Genomic DNA, 20,798 nt, shown 5'->3' on the forward strand with positions numbered 1-20,798 from the left:
TTTGTTCATTAGTAACACATGTGGAACCTTCCTTTAATGGTGAGAATTAAGTATGTTGCTTCTCTTAATTTGGATCATGAGTTTCTGCCAAGGTATCAACTGTCTCTTCATGTGTATTTCTCAGTAACTAGAGTAGCAGTAGCACAAAGTGGGAATTTAAAAATACAAGCCAAACAAATGAATGAACCAAAAGGAAGAAATATATAGAGGAAGTCCTCCATATATTAGCTTTTCCCCTTTCAATCTCCCAGTCTTCTTTAGCTTGGTACAAAGACAAAAAAGAGGGGACATTGATAATCTAAACGTTATGATTTCCAAACCAGGCATTTTACAGTAAGATTGCAATGGTATAGTAGATAATAAACTGGGAGTCAGTTATTCCAGGTTTTAATTCCTCTGTATCCCTTAAGTGACTGTGTGACTTAAGCTTTCTAGGCCTCAGTACCTTTATCTATAAAACGAGCAGATAAGACTAAGTATTTCTATGTCCTTGATGCTATAGCATCTAATTTTTCTGCATATAAAAGAAACTACAGCTTTACCAAATAGTAAAAGGCCAAGTGGATGAAAGCAAATGCAAAATCTCACAAAACTGAATAATGGGGAATATTATTGTGATAGGTATAACATATCTAAAATGAAAATTCAGACTAAATGTTTAAATTTAGGTTACAAAGTGTATATATGCCCAATGATGAAGAAAACAAAAACTGGGAGTTATAAAGTAAAGCATCCTTCTTTTACCTTAAATCACAGTGCAGCCTCACCTAGTACACTCAGTATATACTCACATCTCAACAGAAACAAAAGAAAATGTGAAACAATTAAAATAATCAAAGGAGTTAAAATAGTTTATAGGAACAAGACAGAACAAATACTTTATCCCTCAGTCATAAAGAATCTAGATCCATAACAGGATGGGTGGACCTGAAGAACATTATGCTAAGTGAAATAAGCCTCTCAGAGGAAGATAAATACTGTATGATTTCACTCAGACATGGAGTCTAATGAACAAACTGAACTAACAAGGAAAATGGGGACAGACTTATAGATGGAGAGCAGGATGACAACTAGGAGTTGAGGGGAGGTTAGGGGGTAGAGGGATTGAGCAAAAAGGAAAAGGGACTCATGGACATGGACAACAGTGTGATGATTGGTGCAGGGAAGGAGGTATAAGGGGACTAAATGGTAATGGGAAAAAATGCAATATAAGATTAAATTTAAAAAAGAAGCTAGATATGGAATTATTTTAGTTAGCTACTGATGGTAAGACAATCAATAATATCAAATATGCATTTATCATGCACATTTAATAAATAAGGATATCGGTATACTTTGTAATCTATAGAGTGCTAATCTAATTTTATATTGGGTTTGCCAAAAAGTTCATATTTACTGTTGGGTTCTATTATCTTCTGCCATCTTTCAGGCAACTTCATAATTCCATCTTCCCAAAATTGTTCATCCTTTTGAGCAAAAACTGTCCCAGGTGCTTTTGTAGTATTCCAATAAACTGAAACATTTTCCATTAAAATTTTGTAAAGATCAAATTAAGTGGAAATCCAAAGGTGCAATGTCTTATAAATATGGCAGATGAATCAGAATTTCCCAGCCAAGCTGTACCAGTTTTTGCCTGGTCACCCAAAAGCATGCACTCTTGCATTATCCTCATGGAAGATTATGTGCTTTCTGTTGAACAATTCCAGGCGCTTCTTATTTGGTCTAATTGGGAGCAGTACTTGTTGGAATTAATCATTTGGTTCTCAGGAAGGAGCTCCTAATAGAGAACTGCCTTCCAATCCCACCATATACACAAGATCACCTTCTTTGAATGAAGATTGGCCTTTGGTGTAATGGTGGTTCATTTTACTTGCCCCACAATCTCTTCTTCCACATTATTGTAAAGTATCAACTTTTCACCACCAGTCACAATGTTTTAAAAGCAGAATGTTTTTGTTACATTTAAACAGAGAGTGGCATGAGGGAATATGGTCAAGAAGGTTTTTTTTTCACTTACCTTATGTGGAACCCAAACATCAAAGCAATTAACATAACTGAGCTGGTGCAAATGATTTTCAAGTGATCCACACCTGATTTGGATATTCTGAGTATGTCATCTACCTTCCATGTGGTATAATGTTGATTGTTCTCAATGTCTCCATTTGATTGCTATCAACTTCAACTGGTCTACTGAACTGAGGAGCATTATCCAGCAAGAAATCTCTAGCATGAAAATTTCACAAACCAATTTTAACACTTTTAGTCAGTCACAGCACTTTCTCCATACACTGCACAAATCTTTCTCTGTGTTTCAGTTGCATTTTTATCATTCTTAAAATAATAAAGCATAATATGTCAAAAAATATTGTGTTTTCTTCCATCTTCAATGTTAAAATGGCTTCACAAAAATTCAATAATTTTGAAGTTTTTTCTTTTTAAATGCATGCTAATATGACAGCTGCCACAATACAATCTAACAAAACTGTGCTGAGTGAAGTTAAAGACAACTAAGCACTACTAGAGTCATCTTATGGAAAAAACGAAATGAACTTTTTGGCCAACACAAAATTTATTTGACAGTAATGGCTACTATTTTCAAGTCAGTGTCTATAAATTATTTTCCCTAGAAAACAGAGTTGAAAATACCTAAAATCTAAACAAGGCCAATGATTTCATCATTCTATTTACTCTTAATTTCCTTTCTTTATGAGTCATTTTTAAATTCCATGTCAATTCACAGAAAATACTAACACATACACACATATATATACAAGATGCTATAAGTTATTTCCAATCATCATAAGATATCAAAACAAATATTAAGAATGAAAATATCTCCAAATAATAAAACCTATAATTAGCTATCACAGCAACAATCTTTAGTTGAAGGCCACTTGAATAACTATGCCATCAGTTTAGATGAACTTAAGTGAAAAATTGAGGAAAGGCAGGACTTCCGGCTAAGATGGAGGTGTAGGTAGACACCTCCACACTGCCTCCTTGCACAACCAAAAGGAGGACAACAACAAATTTAAAAACAAAAACGAAACAGACCTAATACAAAATCAAACTGTACGGAAGTTCAACAATCAAAGAGTTGAAGAAACATTCATCCAGACCAGTAAGAGGGGCAGAGACAGGCAGCTGGGGTGGAGAGGACTCACAGCAAGATGGAGACTGCTGGTGCAGGTGGTCACACCTTTGCCTACAGATAAAACAGGGGGAACAACTAGGGAGCAAGACAGGCCATGCAACCCAGGGTTCCAGTGCAGGTAAATAAAACATCAAAACCTCTGACTGGAAAAAAACCTGTGGGGGTTGAGGCAGTAGGAGAAACTTCCAGCCTCACAGGAGAGTTTGCTGGAGAGACCCACAGGGTCCTAGAACATACACAAAACTACCCACCTGAGAACCAGCTCCAGAAAGGCCCAATTTTCTTGTGGGTATTGATGGAAGTAACTGAAAGCCGGCAGAGAGCTAAACAGAGGCACTGTTCCTTCTCAGACCTCTCCCCCACATACAATACCACAACACAGTGACCTGGATTGCCCCACTCTGGCAAATACCTAAGGCTCTACCCCTACTACATAATAGTCACACCCAGACAAAAAAAATGGCCCAAATAAAAAATAGATCAAAGCTCCCGAAAAAATACAACTAAGCAACAAAGAGATAGCCAACTTATCAGATGCACAGTTCAAAACACTGGTAATCAGGATGCTCACAGAATTGGTTGAGTATGGTCACAAAATAGAGGAAAAAGTGAAGGCTATGCTAAGTGAAATAAAGGAAAATGTACAGGGAACCAACAGGAAAGGGAAGGAAACCAGGACTTAAATTAATGGTTTGGACCAGAAGGAAGAAATAAATATTCAACCAGAATAGAATGAATAAACAAGAATTCAAAAAAAAAAAAAAAAAAAAAGCACACAAAGAAGCTTGGGAACCTCTATGACAACTTTAAATAGTCCAATATCTAGAGAATTGGGAAGATGGCAATGAGGAAGGAGGGAGCAGATTCCACTTCCACCTACACATGGGAGAAAAATCTAGCCGATCTACCGAGGAACAGAGCAAACAGCCAACAGTATCCCAGCATATATGAAGATAGGAGACCAAAAATTGTAGAGGACATTGAAAAACCAGATGGTAAGGAGAATGCTTCAGGACAATATGGTCCCAGGGACCAGTGCTGGGATAACAGTGGCTGCAGCACTAGGCCCAGCGCCCGCCAGGTCTACCACAGGGTTCTTGGGAGAGAGCCAGGTCAACGGCTCTCTCTCTTCCCTGCCAAACAAGGATTGAGGAGCATCAGGAAAGGCCTGGTTGCTAGAAGTCACAAGTGAGGGAAATAGGGATTAAGTGGCAAACACACAGGGACTGTGAGCACCCACGGAGTCTGTGGACACCGGCTGGCAAGAGTTGAGAGCTGAGCTGTGATAGGCCCTGACCCAGATAGTCCCTGGTCTAGTGGGAGAATTGGGCTGTGCAAGAGGCCAGGCCTCTGTATGGAGCAGCAAGCTTGAGAAGGAATTTCTCAAAAAGAAAAAGTGAAAACAGACACACTGTTTGGGGAATTCACCTGGAGCAGCCACTCCACCCTCCTCCCCACCCAGCCTCGCCAAGGTCCGGAGGTGGCATGGAAGGCCCTGTGTGTACTCCCATAGCCCTGGGAAGAGTGCGCAACCAAACCTGAGGGACTGGAGGCACCTGGCTAAGTTCGCATGTCTGCAACCCAGGGAGAGTTCAATCTAAGGAAGGCCCGGCATCTACACCCAAAGCCTCAGGGAGAGTACATGCCTGAACCTATGGAACCTGCAGGACTAGAGACTGCTGGGAAACTGTGCTGGAGGATGACTGAATGCAGATCAGGAAGGGAGAAAAGCAAAACCAATCACTCCTCAGCCTGCTGCAGCCACAAACACCAGCAAAACTGGTTTGGCCAGTTTGAAGCCAGCAAGAGACTTTTTTTTAAAAGTAATTCCTTATATATTTTTTTTATCTTTTAACCCTTCTTTCCTTCCTTCCTTCCTTCCCTCCTTCCCTTCCTTCCTTCCTTGTTTTATTCTTCATTCTTTCTCTCCCATCTTAGCTCTTCCTCTTTTTTTTCCTAATACCCACAAGTGATACAAAAAACCCTGAACCTGTGAAAAGACCAGAGTTGGACCCAATGTGGGAGCATACCAATAGGTGAGATAGTGAGACAAATTTCACTTTTCTGCTCTAGAGTACTTGCAAGTTATTGCATATTTGTATTATCATTTTTTCATTATTCTTACATCTTTTATTTTATTAGTATTTTTGTATTCCTCTTCTTTCTGTTCAGTCTTCTTTGCTTGGCTGGTTAAATTATATTGTTTGATTGGTTTCCCTTGTTCTCGCTTTCATACTATATTGCTAATTTAATGTCTTTCACTTCACTTGTATTCCATTAGAACACTACTCAAGGTATGATACTTCCTATTCTTGTTATCTAGATCACATAGACATGTCATAAGATTGTTCCTCCATTATTACTGTAAATAATACCTGTTTCATACAATTTACATACTATACAGCACCCCTCCCAGATCTTAGCCCATTTCATGGTTCCCTGAACTCTATTACTGTTGTGGTTAGCTCTATTCTCTCACACATGACACTTATTTTCTATCATTTACTCTCACCTTACCACAGGATCTGACCTCCCACAAGCTCAATGCTTTCTAGATCCAACTCACAATCCTTTCCTCCCCAACAAGAATATTATCTTCTCTCCACCCTTTGAGAAAGTGGCTAGTTGGATGGAATATCATGGTTAACGCTATACACAGAGAAAGAATCTCCAATCTCTTCTCTACAGGCTGATAATGTAAATATTGTAGAATACACTCTTCCTATCTTAAACCACTTTGCCTTCCCCCTCCAACTGATCACAAAAAAGAGTAGGTGGAAGCTGTGAAAACCAGCATACCTGCTGGAAGAGGAAACCCAACAACAAAGGAACCACTAACAGATAACAACAGAAGCTGGTAAAGGAGAAAGTTGAAGCCTAACTAACTCAACCCAGGACCTACCTGGAAATACAACTAAATAGTGGAGAAAATACCCAGTACATACAACTGAACAAGAGCAAGAGAGAATCCTCAAAAGCATATACACACGGAAACCAGCTTCAACACTACCTGCCCACACCTGCACAACAAAATACAAGAGCTGGTGGACAAAGTGACCCTCAGTTAACTAGCTGGTAGGAAGGAACCACCAAAGAAAGACCCAACAACAATCAAAACCCGAAGAAAAACACAAAGCCAACTTAAACGACAGCCCAGACCAGTGAGCTTGGGAGATCAAGGAGATGGGACCACTGATTCTCACAGGTGTTCTACCAGAGAAGTTTACGCCATGAACCCAAGGAGTCAGAACAGATCAATTTAAGAAGCTAAGGCTAACAAGAAGAGTCACACAAACAATGGGAAAACAAAAAAACAATCCTCAAATGAAAGGAAAGGAGGACGCCTCAGAAAAAAAATGCTAAATGAAATAGAGGCAACTCAAATATCAGATATTGAGTTCAAAACAATGATTATCAGGAAGCTCAATGAACTTACCATGAGCTACCAGAAACTACAGGGAAGCTACAACGATCTCACTGCAAACTATATAAACATGAAAAAGGAGATAGAAACTATCAACAAAGGCCAAGAGAAAATGAAGAATACAATTTCTGAACTGAAGAACACACCAGAAGGAATGAAAAGCAGGATAGATGAAGCAGAAGACTGGATTAGCGAATTGGAGGACAAAGTAGAAAAGAACACCAAGAAAGAGAAAGAAAAGGAAAAGAGGCTCAGAAAGAATGAAGAGGGATTAAGAGAAATGCAAGACAATATGAAACGTAATAATATCCATATAATAGGGATACCAGAAGGACAAGAAGAAGAGCAAGGGATAGAAAACCTATTTGGAAAAGTAATGATGGAAAACATCCCTAATTTGATGAAAGAAAAAGTCACACAAATCCAGGAAACACAGAGTCCCAATCAAGAGGAACCCAAAGAGGCCCACCTCAAGGCACATCAAAATTAAAATGGCAAAATTTCAAGACAAAGAGAGAATATTAAAGGCAGCAAGGGAAAAACAGGAAGTAACATACAAGGAAGCCCCAATAAGGCTAGCAGCTAACTTCTCAGTGGAAGCGCTTCAAGCCAGAAGAGAATGGCAAGGAATATTCCAAAGATTGAGAACCAGAGACCTGCAACCAAGGCTACTTTACCCAGCAAGGCTCTGAATCAAGACAGAAGGCCAATTGAAGAGATTCCCAAACAAAAGAAGTCTAAAAGAATACACCTCCACCAAACCACCTCTGCAAGAGATGCTAAAGGGACTGCTTTAAGGAAAGGAAGGAAAAGAGACAGAGTGGGGAACACAGGTATAAAAATGAAAATGAGTAAGTACCTATCAATAATAATCTTAAACATAAATGGATTAAATGCTCCAATCAAAAGACAAAGAATACCTGAATGAACAAGAAAACATGGCCCACACCAATGCCGCCTACAAAAGACCCACCTTGGGACAAAAGATCTAAACAGACTAAAAGTGAATGGCTGGAAACAAATTTTCCAAGCAAACAGAAAGGATAAAAAACCCAGGGAAGAAATACTCATATCAGAAAAAATAGACTTCAAAAAAAGGGCCATTAAGAGAGACCCAGAAGGTCACCTCATAATGCTCAATGGAAGAATCCACCAAGAAGACATAAAACATTTTAAATATATATGCACCCACATAGGAGCAACTAAACACATAAAGAAAATCTTAGAGGACTTCAAGAAAGATCTTGACAGAAACACAATTATAGTGGGGGATTTTAATGCCCCACTGTCAAAAATGGACAGACCTTCCAAACAAAATATCAACAAAGATATTGTGGCATTGAGCAATGCCCTAGATGAAATGGACTTAATCAATATACATAGAACCTTGCATCCCAAAGAAGCTAAAATATACATTCTTTTCAAATGTACATGGAACATTTTCAACCATAGACCACATAATAGGACACAAAACAAGCCTCAACAAATTCAAGAAAATTGAAATCATACCAAGCATTTTCTCAGACCACAAGGGACTGAAACTAGAAACCAACCTCAAGGAAAAAACCCCAAACAATCAAAATCATGGATACTGAATAGCATGCTATTAAACAATAAATGGGTCAAGAATGAAATCAGGGAAGAAATCAAAAAGTTTCTGAAACAAACAAAAATGAACTCACAACAACTCAAAACTTATGGGACACAGCCAAGGCAGTCCTGAGAGGGAAGTTCATAGCAATACAGGCCTACCTAAATGAGACAGAAACATTTCAAACAAACAACCTAACCCTACATCTACAGGAACTCGAGGAACAACAACAAAGACAGCCCAGAGCAAGTAGAAGGAAAGAAATAAGCAAGATCAGAGCAGAATTAAATGACATAGAGACTGAAAGCACAATTCTAAGGATCAATGAATCCAAGAGCTGATTCTCTGAAAAGATAAACAAAATCGACAAGCCTTTAAGAAGTCTCTTCAAGAAAAAGAGAGAAGACCCACATAAACACAATAAGAAATGAAAGAGGAGAGACTACAACTGACACCACAGAAATACAAAGGATTGTAAGAAATTGCTACAAAGAACTGTATGCCAAGAAATGTCAAAACCTAGGTGAAATGGACAAATTTCTAGAAAAATATAATCTCCCAAAACTCAGTGAAGAAGCAGAAAGCCTGAACAGACCAATAACAGCAGATGAAATTGAAGCAGTAATCAAAAAATTCCCAACACACAAAAACCCTGGACCAGATGGTTTCACTGGAGAATTCTACAAAGCATTTAAGGAAGAGCTAACCCCTATCCTTCACAGACTATTCCAAAAAATCCAAAAGGATGGAAGACTCCCAAACACTTTTTATGAGGCCAGCGTCATCCTAATCCCAAAACCAAAGAAAAACACAACAAAGAAAGAAAACTTCAGGCCAACATCACTGATGAACATAGATGCTGAAATCCTCAACAAAATATTGGCAAACCACATCCAACAATACATTAAAAAGATCATACACCATGACCAAGTGGGATTTATCCCAGGCATGCAAAGGATGGTTCAATATTCACAAATCCGTAAATGTAATACATCACATAAACAAAAGCAAAGACAAAAATCACATGATCACATCAATAGATGGGGAAAAAGCATTTCATAAGGTACAGCACCCATTTGTGATAAAAACACTCGGCAAAGTAGCAATACAGGGAGCATTCCTCAACACAATAAAGGCCACATATGAGAGACCTTCAGGCAACATCACACTCAGTGGGAAAAAAATAAAATCTTTTCCACTAAGATCAGGAACAAGACAAGGTTGTCCATTTTCACCACTTCTATTCAACACAGTATTGCAAGTTCTAGCCACAGTGATCACACAAGAAAAGGAAATAAACGGCATCCAAATCAGAAAGGGGGAAACGAAACTGTCATTGTTTGCAGGTGACATGATAGTGTACATAGAAAATCCTATAGACTTCACCAAAAAACTGCTTGACCTAATACATGAATTTGGCAAAACAGTGGGATACAAAGTCAATATCCAGAAATCAAAGGCATTTTTTATACCAACAATGAAACAGCAGAAGCAGAAATCAAGAAAAAAGTCCCATTTGACATAGCAAGAAGAACAATAAAATACCTAGGAATAAACCTAACCAAGGAAGTAAAAGACCTGTACGCAGAAAACTACATAACACTGAAGAAAGAAATCAAGAAAGACACAAACAAATGGAAGCATATGCCGTATTTACGGATCCGAAGAATTAACATCGTCAAAATGTCCATACTACTCACAAAAATATACAGACTCAGTGCAATACCTATTAAAGTACCAATGGCATATTTCACAGACACAGACACAGAACACTTCAAAATTTTATGTGGAACCATAAATGACCCCAAATAGCTGCTGCAATTTTGAGAAAGAAGAGCCAAGTAGGAGAGATCACAATACCTGATACCAAACTATTACAAGGCCACTGTAATCAAAATAGCCTGGTACTGGCATAAAAACAGACAGATAGATCAATGGAATAGAACAGAGAGCCCAGAAATAAACCCAAGTCTCTACAGTCAATTAATATTTGACAAAGGGGGCACCAACATAAAATAGAGTAAAAATAACCTCTTCACCAAATGGTGTTGGGAGATCTGGATAGCTACATGCAAAAAAAATGAAACTCGAGCACCAACTTATACCATACACAAAAATAAATTCAAGGTGGATAAAAGACTTAAATATAAGTTGTGACACCATTAAAGTCCTAGAGGAGAACAAAGGCAGGAAAATATGAGATATTCTACACGGCAATATTTTCACTGACATGTCCCCTACAGCAAGGGACATAAAGGAAAGAATAAACAAATGGGACCTCATCAAATTAAAAAAACTTCTGCATGACTAAAGAAAACAGCAGCAAAATGAAAAGAGAACCAACTATATGTGAAAACATATTTGCCAATGATACCTTGGACAAGGGTTTGATCTCCAAAATATATAAAGAACTTGAAACAGTGTGCAACCAAGAGGGGGGGCCCAAATAGGGATTTGGAGTGGGGTCCAGAACTCAAGGTGTACAGGAAATATTAGAAAGATATAAGGGATGTCCTCACCCCTTCCCTCCACAAGTGTGAGTTGGGGGAAGGGACACATGGAACAGGAACATGCAGGGCTATTTTGTACAGCAACAACCTTGCAGCTAACTTCTGGCATGGTCCTTTAACATATCTATAACCTTTAACTGATTGCATAGATATGTTAAATAGCTGTGGCCACACTCTGAGCCAGGTGGATAGAAGTGACTTCCCCCCAAGATGAAACTAGCAAGGGTCAGGCCCCCTGGTTACAGCACCTGCGTGAGAGCTTGGACAAGATTGGCTCCATGACATGCGGACACACCTGCCCAGACTCACAATGGCAGCCCAGTAAACTTGGAATAATACAGGAATGCTGGCAGGTGTAACTGATTGTAGGAGAAGTTGGAAATGGGGTACAGAGGAAGATGGGTGTAGGAATTTAAACCTAGACACGGCAGCTATTAAGAGGAGAACCACACAGTGTTGCCAGAGAGGGGAACCCCCGCAGCCTTGGTGACAGGGAACCACAAGGTTTTGGCCAGAGTGGGGACCCCCGCAGCTTTGGTAGAAGAGGACCACGTGGCTTTGGGGTACTCCCTTTGGTCACGTGACCTAGGAAGCAGGAGAGACTTTGCCTGGAAGAAGGATACAAAGACCCTTGTTGATGGGCCATGAGAAGATGCCACATGGCTTTGGATTAGCTGAAGATCCTGAACGGAGACACAGCTGATGGTGCTGGCAGCCTGAATCATGGATGTCTACATCTTTTCCTGAGATATGGTACCCCAGTTTAGGGCAGAGGAAGAAGGAAGAAGCACTGTGTGCATCTGTGGGTATCCTAAAGGACTTTGATATTTTAATGAAGACATTAGGTCACTTCTTTATAAGTCTGTATAGCTTCAAATAAACATTTCCTTTCCTTTTCACAAATCTCTGGCATTGAGAGACGTCTTTCCTCTGGCAGCAGACAAGTAAACCTAGTAGGGGGTCCTTTCGGTAATAGTGTATCATACCCCCCCTTGGCCCCTGTTCAGTTACAAACTCACAAGACTCCACTCCAGGAAAACAAACAACCCAATTAAAAAATGGGCAAAGGACTTGGACAGACACTTCTCCAAGGAGGACATACAGAGGGCCCAGAGACATGTGAAAAGATGCTCAGCATTACTAGCCATCAGAGAGATGCAATTTAAAACCACAATGAGATACCACTTCACATCAGTCAGAATGGCCATCATAAACAAATCAACAAACAAGAGTTGGAGAGGTTGTGGAGAAAAGGGAACCCCAGTGCACTACTGGTGGGATTGCAGACTGGTGCAGGCACTGTGGAAAACACTATGGTATTTCCTCAGAAAACTGAAAATGGATCTGCCTTTTGACTCAGCAATTAATTCCGCTGCTGGGATTGCATCCTAAGAACCCTGAAACACCAATCCAAAGAACCCATACACCCCAATGTTCATAGCAGCACAATTTAAAATAGCCAAGTACTAGAAGTAACCTAAGTGCCCATCAGCAAATGAATGGATCAAAAAACTATGGTATATTTACACAATAGAATACTACACAGCAGGAGAAAGGAGTGCCTACCCTTTGCAACGACATGGATAGAACTAGAGAGCATTATGCTAAGTGAAATAAACTTGGAGGTGAGGGATAAATACCATATGATCTCACCTTTAAGTGCAACCTAATCAACAAAAGAAAAAGGCAAACAAAATATAACCAGAGACATTGAAATTAAGAACAATCTGAGAGTAACCAGAGGGGAGATGAGAGGGGATAATGGGGGGAAGGGTTTTCAGAAAAGACTATAAAGGACACATGGACAAAACCAAGGGTGGGGGTGGAAGCAAGGAAGGGAGGTGGATTTGGCTGCAGTAGGGGGGAGTGGCGGGGGGGAATGCAGACAACCATAATTGAAAAACCATAAAACAATTTTAAAAAAATAACTGAAATCTCTAAACAGTTGGAAACAAAAAAAAAAAAAATGAAGGTATAGTTACTTATTGGTGTGTCAAAAATAGTCAAGCAAAAGTTGGAATCTAAATTTTAAAGTGAAAAAGATTCTATTTAAATGATAAGGAGGTTATCATTACCTACTATGTGAAGATAAGTCAAGGCTAATAAAACAGAAAAAGAAAACTAGACACTTTCAGGGATCATCTGATTCAACTACTTCTTTAGGCTTCCTATAAAAATCCTACCAAAAATAAAATGACTCCATGTGATGATTCCTATATATTTTTGTGTTAGGAAATTAGAATAATGATAACATTGTAATAGTTCCAAGTCCTCTTCAATGAGAGCTCTCCTATTGGTTACAACACTGCAGCAAAGAGGGTTCTGAGTATGGCTCACGGAGTTTACAAGAGGAAAAACTGTTTTTGCCTAAAATTCTGCAAGTATTGTACAATATGATTCTGATAATTCCTACTAGAAGAAATTGTTATATTTCACCTTCTAAAAAGTTAAATATCAAAGATATTAAAAGTTTATTGAGTTTAAAAAAATGCTCACTTATCCTGAATAGATAGATACATGGCTAAAAATCAAGACTACCAGACAGAATATAATAGTTAGTAAAGTCGTTCCCAATCTACCAGTATCTATTTACTTTGAAATGCATCCAAATCTGAAACAGGAGTTAGTAACTGGTCCATAGCTACTTCAAAGTATTATTATAAAAATATTAAAGATGATGAATAAAAAAAGATATTGCCATGCAATGAACAAAGAAAACTTCTAATCAGTACCTGTGTCAGAGTTCTCAAGACCACCCCCAGGTTAGGTGATTCACAAAGAAGAATCACAGGATTCAGAGTAGAGTCATATTCACAGCTAAGGTTTGTTCTAGCAAAAGGACACAAAACAAAATAAGCAAAGAAAAAGATACATGAGGTGAAACTGAAGAAAATCAGATATAAAGCTTCCAAGAGTCTTCTCCCAGTGAAATCCACATAGGTGGTGCTGAAGTCCTCAAATAAGCAGGGACAACACATGAAAAGTGTTGTCTATTGTAGATGTTCCTATGAAATTTGGTGATTTTAATTGGGGCTAGTTATATCAGCACTTCTACTTAGCACATACCAAAACTCCAGAATCTCAGCAGGAAAGCATGTGCTCAGCATGAGCTACATTGTTAGACACTTCAGGCACAGAGAGACACTCTGATCACTCAGGTCAAGTTTTATAACACTGTAGAACAGGGGTGTCAAACTCACTTTCACCAGGAGCCACATCAGCTTCACAGTTTCCTTCAAAGGGTCCAATGTAATTTTAGGGCTGAATAAATGTAACTATTCCTTAAGTAGGGGCAAGGAGCTCAGCACTGCATCTGGTTAGAAACAAGGTACCAGGCTAGATAAAACAAGGTGGAGGGCCAGATTCGGCCCACAGGCCTTATGTTTGCCACCTGTGCTATAAAGCAACTGTTTACCAGAAAGAGCCAGCCTTTCTAAGAACAGGCAATCTCAGGACTGCTAAGTTAAGTCTATTCTTCTCCCCAACTATATTATGGAGGAATATTAACGAGTGTAAACTATTATGTTTCATACCAACTTTAGATGGATTAAAGGCTTAAATGTAAAAAAAAAGTTAAAGCAACTAGAATAAAATAATAATAAATAGCTAACATTTACTGAGCTCTATACCCCTGACATTACATATTTTATCTTTATGATCTTCTTTAATGTTCATAGCAACCCCATGAGTTATTCAGGAAAGATACTCAAAACACTCAAAACCAGTATCACATGGCTGCTACATCATTTCAGCGTGTACTTTCTAGTATCAGCCCTGGAGATACCAGTAGGTACTATTATAGTAGTACCCATGATATATTATCTCCATTTTAATTTTTAGAAAAGAAACAAAGATACAGAATTCAAGATATACTGCTAGTACATGACAGAGATGGAATTTTTAAATTTAGCTTGCTCCAGAACCCTAACTCTTAATCACTGAGCTATATTGCCTCTCAATATTTTAAAAAAAGAAAATGCCTGTATAGCCCTAGGATGAGAAAGGATGTCTTACACACAAACACACAAAACCCATAAATAAAAACATAATTTAATCACATTAAAATGTAAAACTATGTATGGTAAAAGGCATAATAAACAAAGTTAGAAACCACTGGCTGAGAGAAGATTATTTATGACACTCTTAGTAAGTATTCAGTTTACACAAAAGAACCTTTCCTTACCAATAAAAATAAAGGCAAAACCAAAAACAAAACAAAATTTAGCAAAGTAAGTAATTCACATAAAAGGAAACCAAACAGCCAGTAAAAACATGAAAAATGATAATAATAATAATAGATATATAAACTACAATGACACACTCACAAGACTGGCTACATTTTGTAAAAATCAGATATTGTCAATTAGGATAAAGATGATAAGCAACAGAAATGTTCATTCACTTCTGGGGAGCATAAACTGGTAGAATTATTTTAGGGAGATACTTGACTACATCTGGTAAAGCTGAAGATCCATATATCCTCTGATCCATTAATGGTATTCCTAGCTTTATATCCTAGAGAAACCCTGACATGCACATCAAAGACACATGAGTAAGACTGTTCACTGCTTCAATGTCTTGATATTTTTTAATATTACTGAGGAATAACTCAAATGTACATTAGCTGGGGAACAGAGAAATACTGCTATATTTAAATAATATTATATAGCATATTATACATATTATCCAGCAGTAAAAATGAACAAGCTACACCTATAATATACATATACATGTAACACAAACAAAATTGAATTAAAAACATTGCAGAACATTATGCATCACTTAAGTTAGTTGTAAAACACACATACAAAGCAGTATTATGCATTGTTCACAGATAAGTAAGTATTAAAAGTTAAAAAAACTAAATATGGCCTATATAACATGGCTTAGAATTCACTGTTTTAAAGACAAACACATTAGAAGAAGCCCACTGTTACATTTATTACTATAATGCTATTGAACACACTATCTACTATGTACTAAAGCCTTCTCTTTATGTGACATCAATGTACATATTTGAGGGGGAAAGGCTGAAAAAGGTCAATGTTCTAACTTCATGTCAAAAGTTTGGAAAAAAAGGCAAAATCAAACTAAAAGAAAGTAGAAGGGAAATAAAGATATGAGCCAAAATCAATAAAATAAAAAAATAGTAAACATCCACAAAAATCAAAACCCAAATTTGGTTCTTTGATATGAAGAATAAGGATCACCAATTACCAATATCAGCAATGAAAAAATGGACATCAGTACTATAAAGATGTTAATAAGATAATTCTGAACAACTTTCAGCAACAACTAACAACTCAGATGAAACTGACAAATTCTCAAAAGCCAACACAAAAAGAACTATACATATATATTTTAACAGGCCAAAATCTATCTTAAAAATAAAATCTGTTATTAAAAACCTTCTCACAAAGTAAATTTCAAAGTCAAAAGGTTTCATTAGCAAATTCCTTTATACCTTCAAGGAAGAAGTCACATCAAGGGCACATAAACTCTTGCACAGGGCAAAAAACAGGAAAACACTTCTCAACTCACTTATGAAGTCAGAATAACCCTGACACCAAAATGTGACAAAAAAAAGAGAGAGGGAGAGAGAGAAAGGGAGCACGAGTGCAAAATCTTGTTCATGATCATAAATACAAAAATCCTAAATAAAGTATTAGGAACCAATTCTAACATTTAAAAGGATACTACATCACAACCAAGTGAATTCATTCCAGGAATGAAAAAGTAGATTAATATTTGAAAATCAAGAAATGCAATCTACCACACTAACAGCAAATATATAACAGAATAACAATAATCTGAATAATGTCAATAGTACAGAAAGCATGTGGTAATAATTAACATTCATTCACAACAAAAATTCAGTAAACGAAATAAAAGGAAACTTCCTTATCTGATAAAAGATGTCTACTTATTACCCCCCAACATACATGCACATATATAGAAACTTAAATGATAAACTATTAACTTTCCTCAAATTCTATCATCATTTCAATTCAACATTATATTAGAGGTCCTAACAAATGTAGTAAAGGGGAGGGGAGGGTAATGGAGACTTTGCAAGTGGTATGATTGTACAGTACACGTAGAATTCACATCCACAGGCAAATTATTAGACTAATAGGTGAATTTACCAAGGTCACTGGAAAAACAGGTCAAATACAAAAATCAAGTATATTTGCACACACAACACAAACTTAAAAAAACAAAAATTTAAAGTACCATTTATAACAACAAAATCAAATACCTAAAATAGAGCAAATATGTATAAAATTTTACAGACAAGTACAAAACATTAGCAAAAAATATTTCTAAAGTCCCAAATAAATAGAACAAGTATTGACATACATCATGAATTGGAAGACTTGCTATAGTAAGTATGTCAATTTTTCCCAAATTCGTCAAAAAATTCAATGTAATCCCATCCAAAATTCCTGCAGGTTTCTTGCAGAAATTGACAGTTTCATTTTAATATTTACATAGATTGAAAAAGGTGAGTTAAGCAAATCTTGGAAAAAAACAAAGATAGAAGACTTACACTACCAGATGTTAATAGTTATTTTAAAGGTACAGTAAATAAAATAGTGTAGCAATGACATAAGGATAAGCAAAGAGACCAATGAACCAAAAGAGTCAAAAAATACATGACAAAAATAACCTTAGAGTAGAGAGAAGGAAAGATGAATTTTCCAAAAAAAAATATTAATCTTGAACTCTACCTCACACCATGCACAGGAATAACTTTCAGATGGCTTTGTAGCTCTAAATGTTAAAGTTTAGAAAACAAATATTTTAGAAGAAAATACTATTACAGTATATCTTACATTTTTCAACTTCTGCCATCAATTCTCCATTATTTTTCAGACTGCCTCCCTTTTACACCAGAAGACCTAAAATCTTAAAAACTAGTAATGGTCAATCCAGGTGCATTATGAACTGTCAAAAGCTATGCTGTCATTAAGTTACAGGAACTGTGAACTGAATATGGAGAACCTTCTGAGACATGTCAAGTACTAAGTGGATTATTGTTGCCATCTGCTGGACACAATGTTCATTTCTACTTCAATCATATTTGCTTTAAAGAATCCTAGTAATAAGCACATAAGACCCTAAAATGTAATCTTTTCTTAACTTCTTTTATCTAATAGGATAGAGTATTAATTCATCTGAATTAAATTAATTCAGATGAATTAAATCTGTAATCTCTCTCTGTTTGTGCAACTTAATGAAACTTTGTTAACAATGGTTATTTTTTCCAAGTTACAGGTTTATGAGTATAAAAAAATTGCATTGCCTGAAATCCACTTGGAATTTAATACACCCACAAAGCCTGCCAATTTTCCATACACCTACTGAAAAATCATATTTTATATAATAAATAAGTAGAAGAGTCACTTTAAACACACCAAATACACTTTAAACATATGGTATATCATACACATTACTTGCAACATTTCTTAAAACACACATGTATAAATAAATATGCATGGCAGGTCATCTAGTACTCACCCATATTTGGTTTCCTTGCCTTCCAAGCACGTGGGAAAATTGGTTATTACAAAAGAAGTACATAACATTAGTTTGGGTCACAAGCTGTGGGTGAAAGTTCCATGTGCCATCTGTAGGCCAAAGCTAATAATTGCATGTTTGAGATTCAGGCACTCTTCCTCTACCACCCCAGTAGTGACAAGACAGGGCCTCAGAAGAAGATGGTAAAGTCTCAAGGTAAAACAGCTTAGAACACTTAAGAGGATGCTCTAGAGTTGTTCATACCTACAATAAACTTTGTAAGAATAAATAATGTTTTATTGTGTTAAGCCCCTGGGAGTTGGCACAATGTTACCGAGCCTAGCCTAAGCCAGGGTTACTCAAATGTAGCACTACTGACATCTTGAGCTGGATACTTCTTTGCTATGTGTGCTGTCCTGTACATTATAGGACATTAAGCAGCATTCCTGGTGTTTACCCTTTATTTACCAATAGCACCCCTCAATGTGACAGACAACCAAAAATGTCTCTTGACATTGCCCTTCTCTGCACTTTGAGAACCATTAGCCTACCTTAACCTGAAGAATACAAATGTCTCTATGTATATATGTACGTATTACAAATGTGTGTATAAGAGTACACTTATTTAACCACGCCATGTAATACAAATATATGCTTTATTGTGTATTAAGACCAGATGTTTTGTAGGCCCTTAATGGATACAAATTTCCATTCTCAAACTAGGAGAGTAGTTCACTAACTTAAAAATAATTCAATCAATATCACAAGTCTCTCTAGCAGGAGTGTGAAACCTGCAGCCTGCAGACTGCATCCTGCTCAGGACAGCTATGAAAGCAGACTAAGACAAATTTGTAAATTTACTTAAAACATTATGAGAACTTTTTCATGTAACATGTGATTACATGTCACAATGTATTTAATGTGTGGCCCAAGAGAATACTTCTTCCAGAGTGGCCCAGAGATGCCAAAAGGTATCACACCCCTGCTACAATAAGGCAAACAAATCATCCCCAAAGAGTATAGAATTCCATACATACTATGCTGTTCATTTCGGAGGACTCATAGCTCCCAACTGGGTGGACATTTCCAATGGGCTCCAAGCCCTCTTCATCCCACATATATGTTCCATCAGAGCTATCAGATGGAGAGAGTTCAAATGAAGAACCAACTCTGTAGTCTGTATCTGGTGAAATCAAGTTATTCCCAGAATTATGTTTTGTACATTCACTCCTTTCTTCAATTGGTTTTTTTAAAAAGAGAGAGAGAAACAGTTATTAATTCACAAAATATAATTATTTCTCAGGTTCCAAAAATACAAATTGTTTTTATAAATATTATAAAATGATAATTTGATATATTATAGCAAAAATTTAGCAAAGCATTCATACCCGTAGCATTTTCTAACTTCTAAACCATAAATAAATCCAAAGGTGAAATCTTGAAAATAACCTACTGAAATGTTTCTCAATAGATACAAAGAAAATTCACTGGGTCATCTTTCCCTTCTACAACATTTCTAGAAATGTAAGTAAAGCCTAATATTCCTTTAATATTTCCTAAGATACTTACATTTAAGTACTAGCCAGGAAACTCCTCCCTCTGTGTATATTATATCTTTTTAACCTCACAGTTGCCTCCTTATAAGGAAAAATGTTATTCTGGCAAACACTCCTAACTAGAACACTCTTCGCACAGTCAAGGGTTATACACATCTCCAGGTATGGCCCAGTGCCTTGGCCAGGCCACATGCCTTTATCCAATCCCTTCAGTTTGTTCTTCTTTCAGGCTATATGAGCACAAGGATAAATTTCCTCTGGCACTCAGTGCTAAGAAAACCAAGAATAAGAGGAAATGTTTAACATATGCTATCTCACTTTCCTTAATTAAAAAAATAAAGCTCCTCTGAAAGTATTACCTATAAAGATTGCTCTAGCAAGAAATCTAAGTCTGTTAAAAAATTAAAATTTCCTAGGATAAGAAAATTCATTAGATTAGACATAACTGCTCACTTATCCTTTGGTATAGTTTTACCCCTAAAAAATAGCAATGATCTATTACCCTAAGAAAAGAGGTGGTTTAAAATGGCATGCCAGACTTCTGATAAGATGGAGGCATAAACATGCCTTGCCTCCATAAACAACTATAGCAAGAAATATAGCTACACTACAAAACAAATATCACCAAGAATTGTCATAAAATTGAGCTATGTGTAAGTCAGACAACTAAGGATTTAAAGAAGCCACATTCATCCAGATGGGTAGAAGTACAGAGAGGTGTGGAAATGTGGTGCAGAGACGGGAACAGGCAGTCTCACATCCACGTGTTGTGGATAAAAAATAGGAGGAATACTTTAGGAGAGAGGGATTCCAGCTCCAGAACAGACCACCCAGCCCAGGATCTCAGCACCAGGAAGATTAATTCCCATAACTTCTGGCTGTAAAAACCAGTGGGGGGTTGATGCAGCAGAAGAAACTGTGCCCTCTTAAAGGGCCCAAAACAGACCTAGGACTCATGCGGACCCACATCCTCTCGGATTCAGCACCAGGGCAAGAGCTGGAGGGGTACCAGTGACATATGGGAAGAAAGTGAAGTGCAAGT

At 37.2% G+C, this 20,798-nt stretch overlaps 1 protein-coding gene across 8 annotated transcripts in view; it reads right to left on the reverse strand.

The window, feature by feature from the left end:
• CCSER2 (coiled-coil serine rich protein 2) overlaps window positions 1-20,798 on the reverse strand; it is a 220,377-nt gene that overhangs the window by 153,009 nt on the left and 46,570 nt on the right. For all 8 annotated transcript variants that reach the window (XM_028511321.2, XM_036026727.1, XM_036026729.1 and 5 more), the window contains one exon: window positions 19,238-19,434. In XM_028511321.2, coding sequence (XP_028367122.1) covers window positions 19,238-19,434 — 197 coding nt within the window. The remainder of the gene's footprint in view (window positions 1-19,237; window positions 19,435-20,798) is intronic.

This window comes from Phyllostomus discolor, chromosome 5, assembly GCF_004126475.2.
Source record: "Phyllostomus discolor isolate MPI-MPIP mPhyDis1 chromosome 5, mPhyDis1.pri.v3, whole genome shotgun sequence".
Taxonomy (NCBI): domain Eukaryota; kingdom Metazoa; phylum Chordata; class Mammalia; order Chiroptera; family Phyllostomidae; genus Phyllostomus; species Phyllostomus discolor.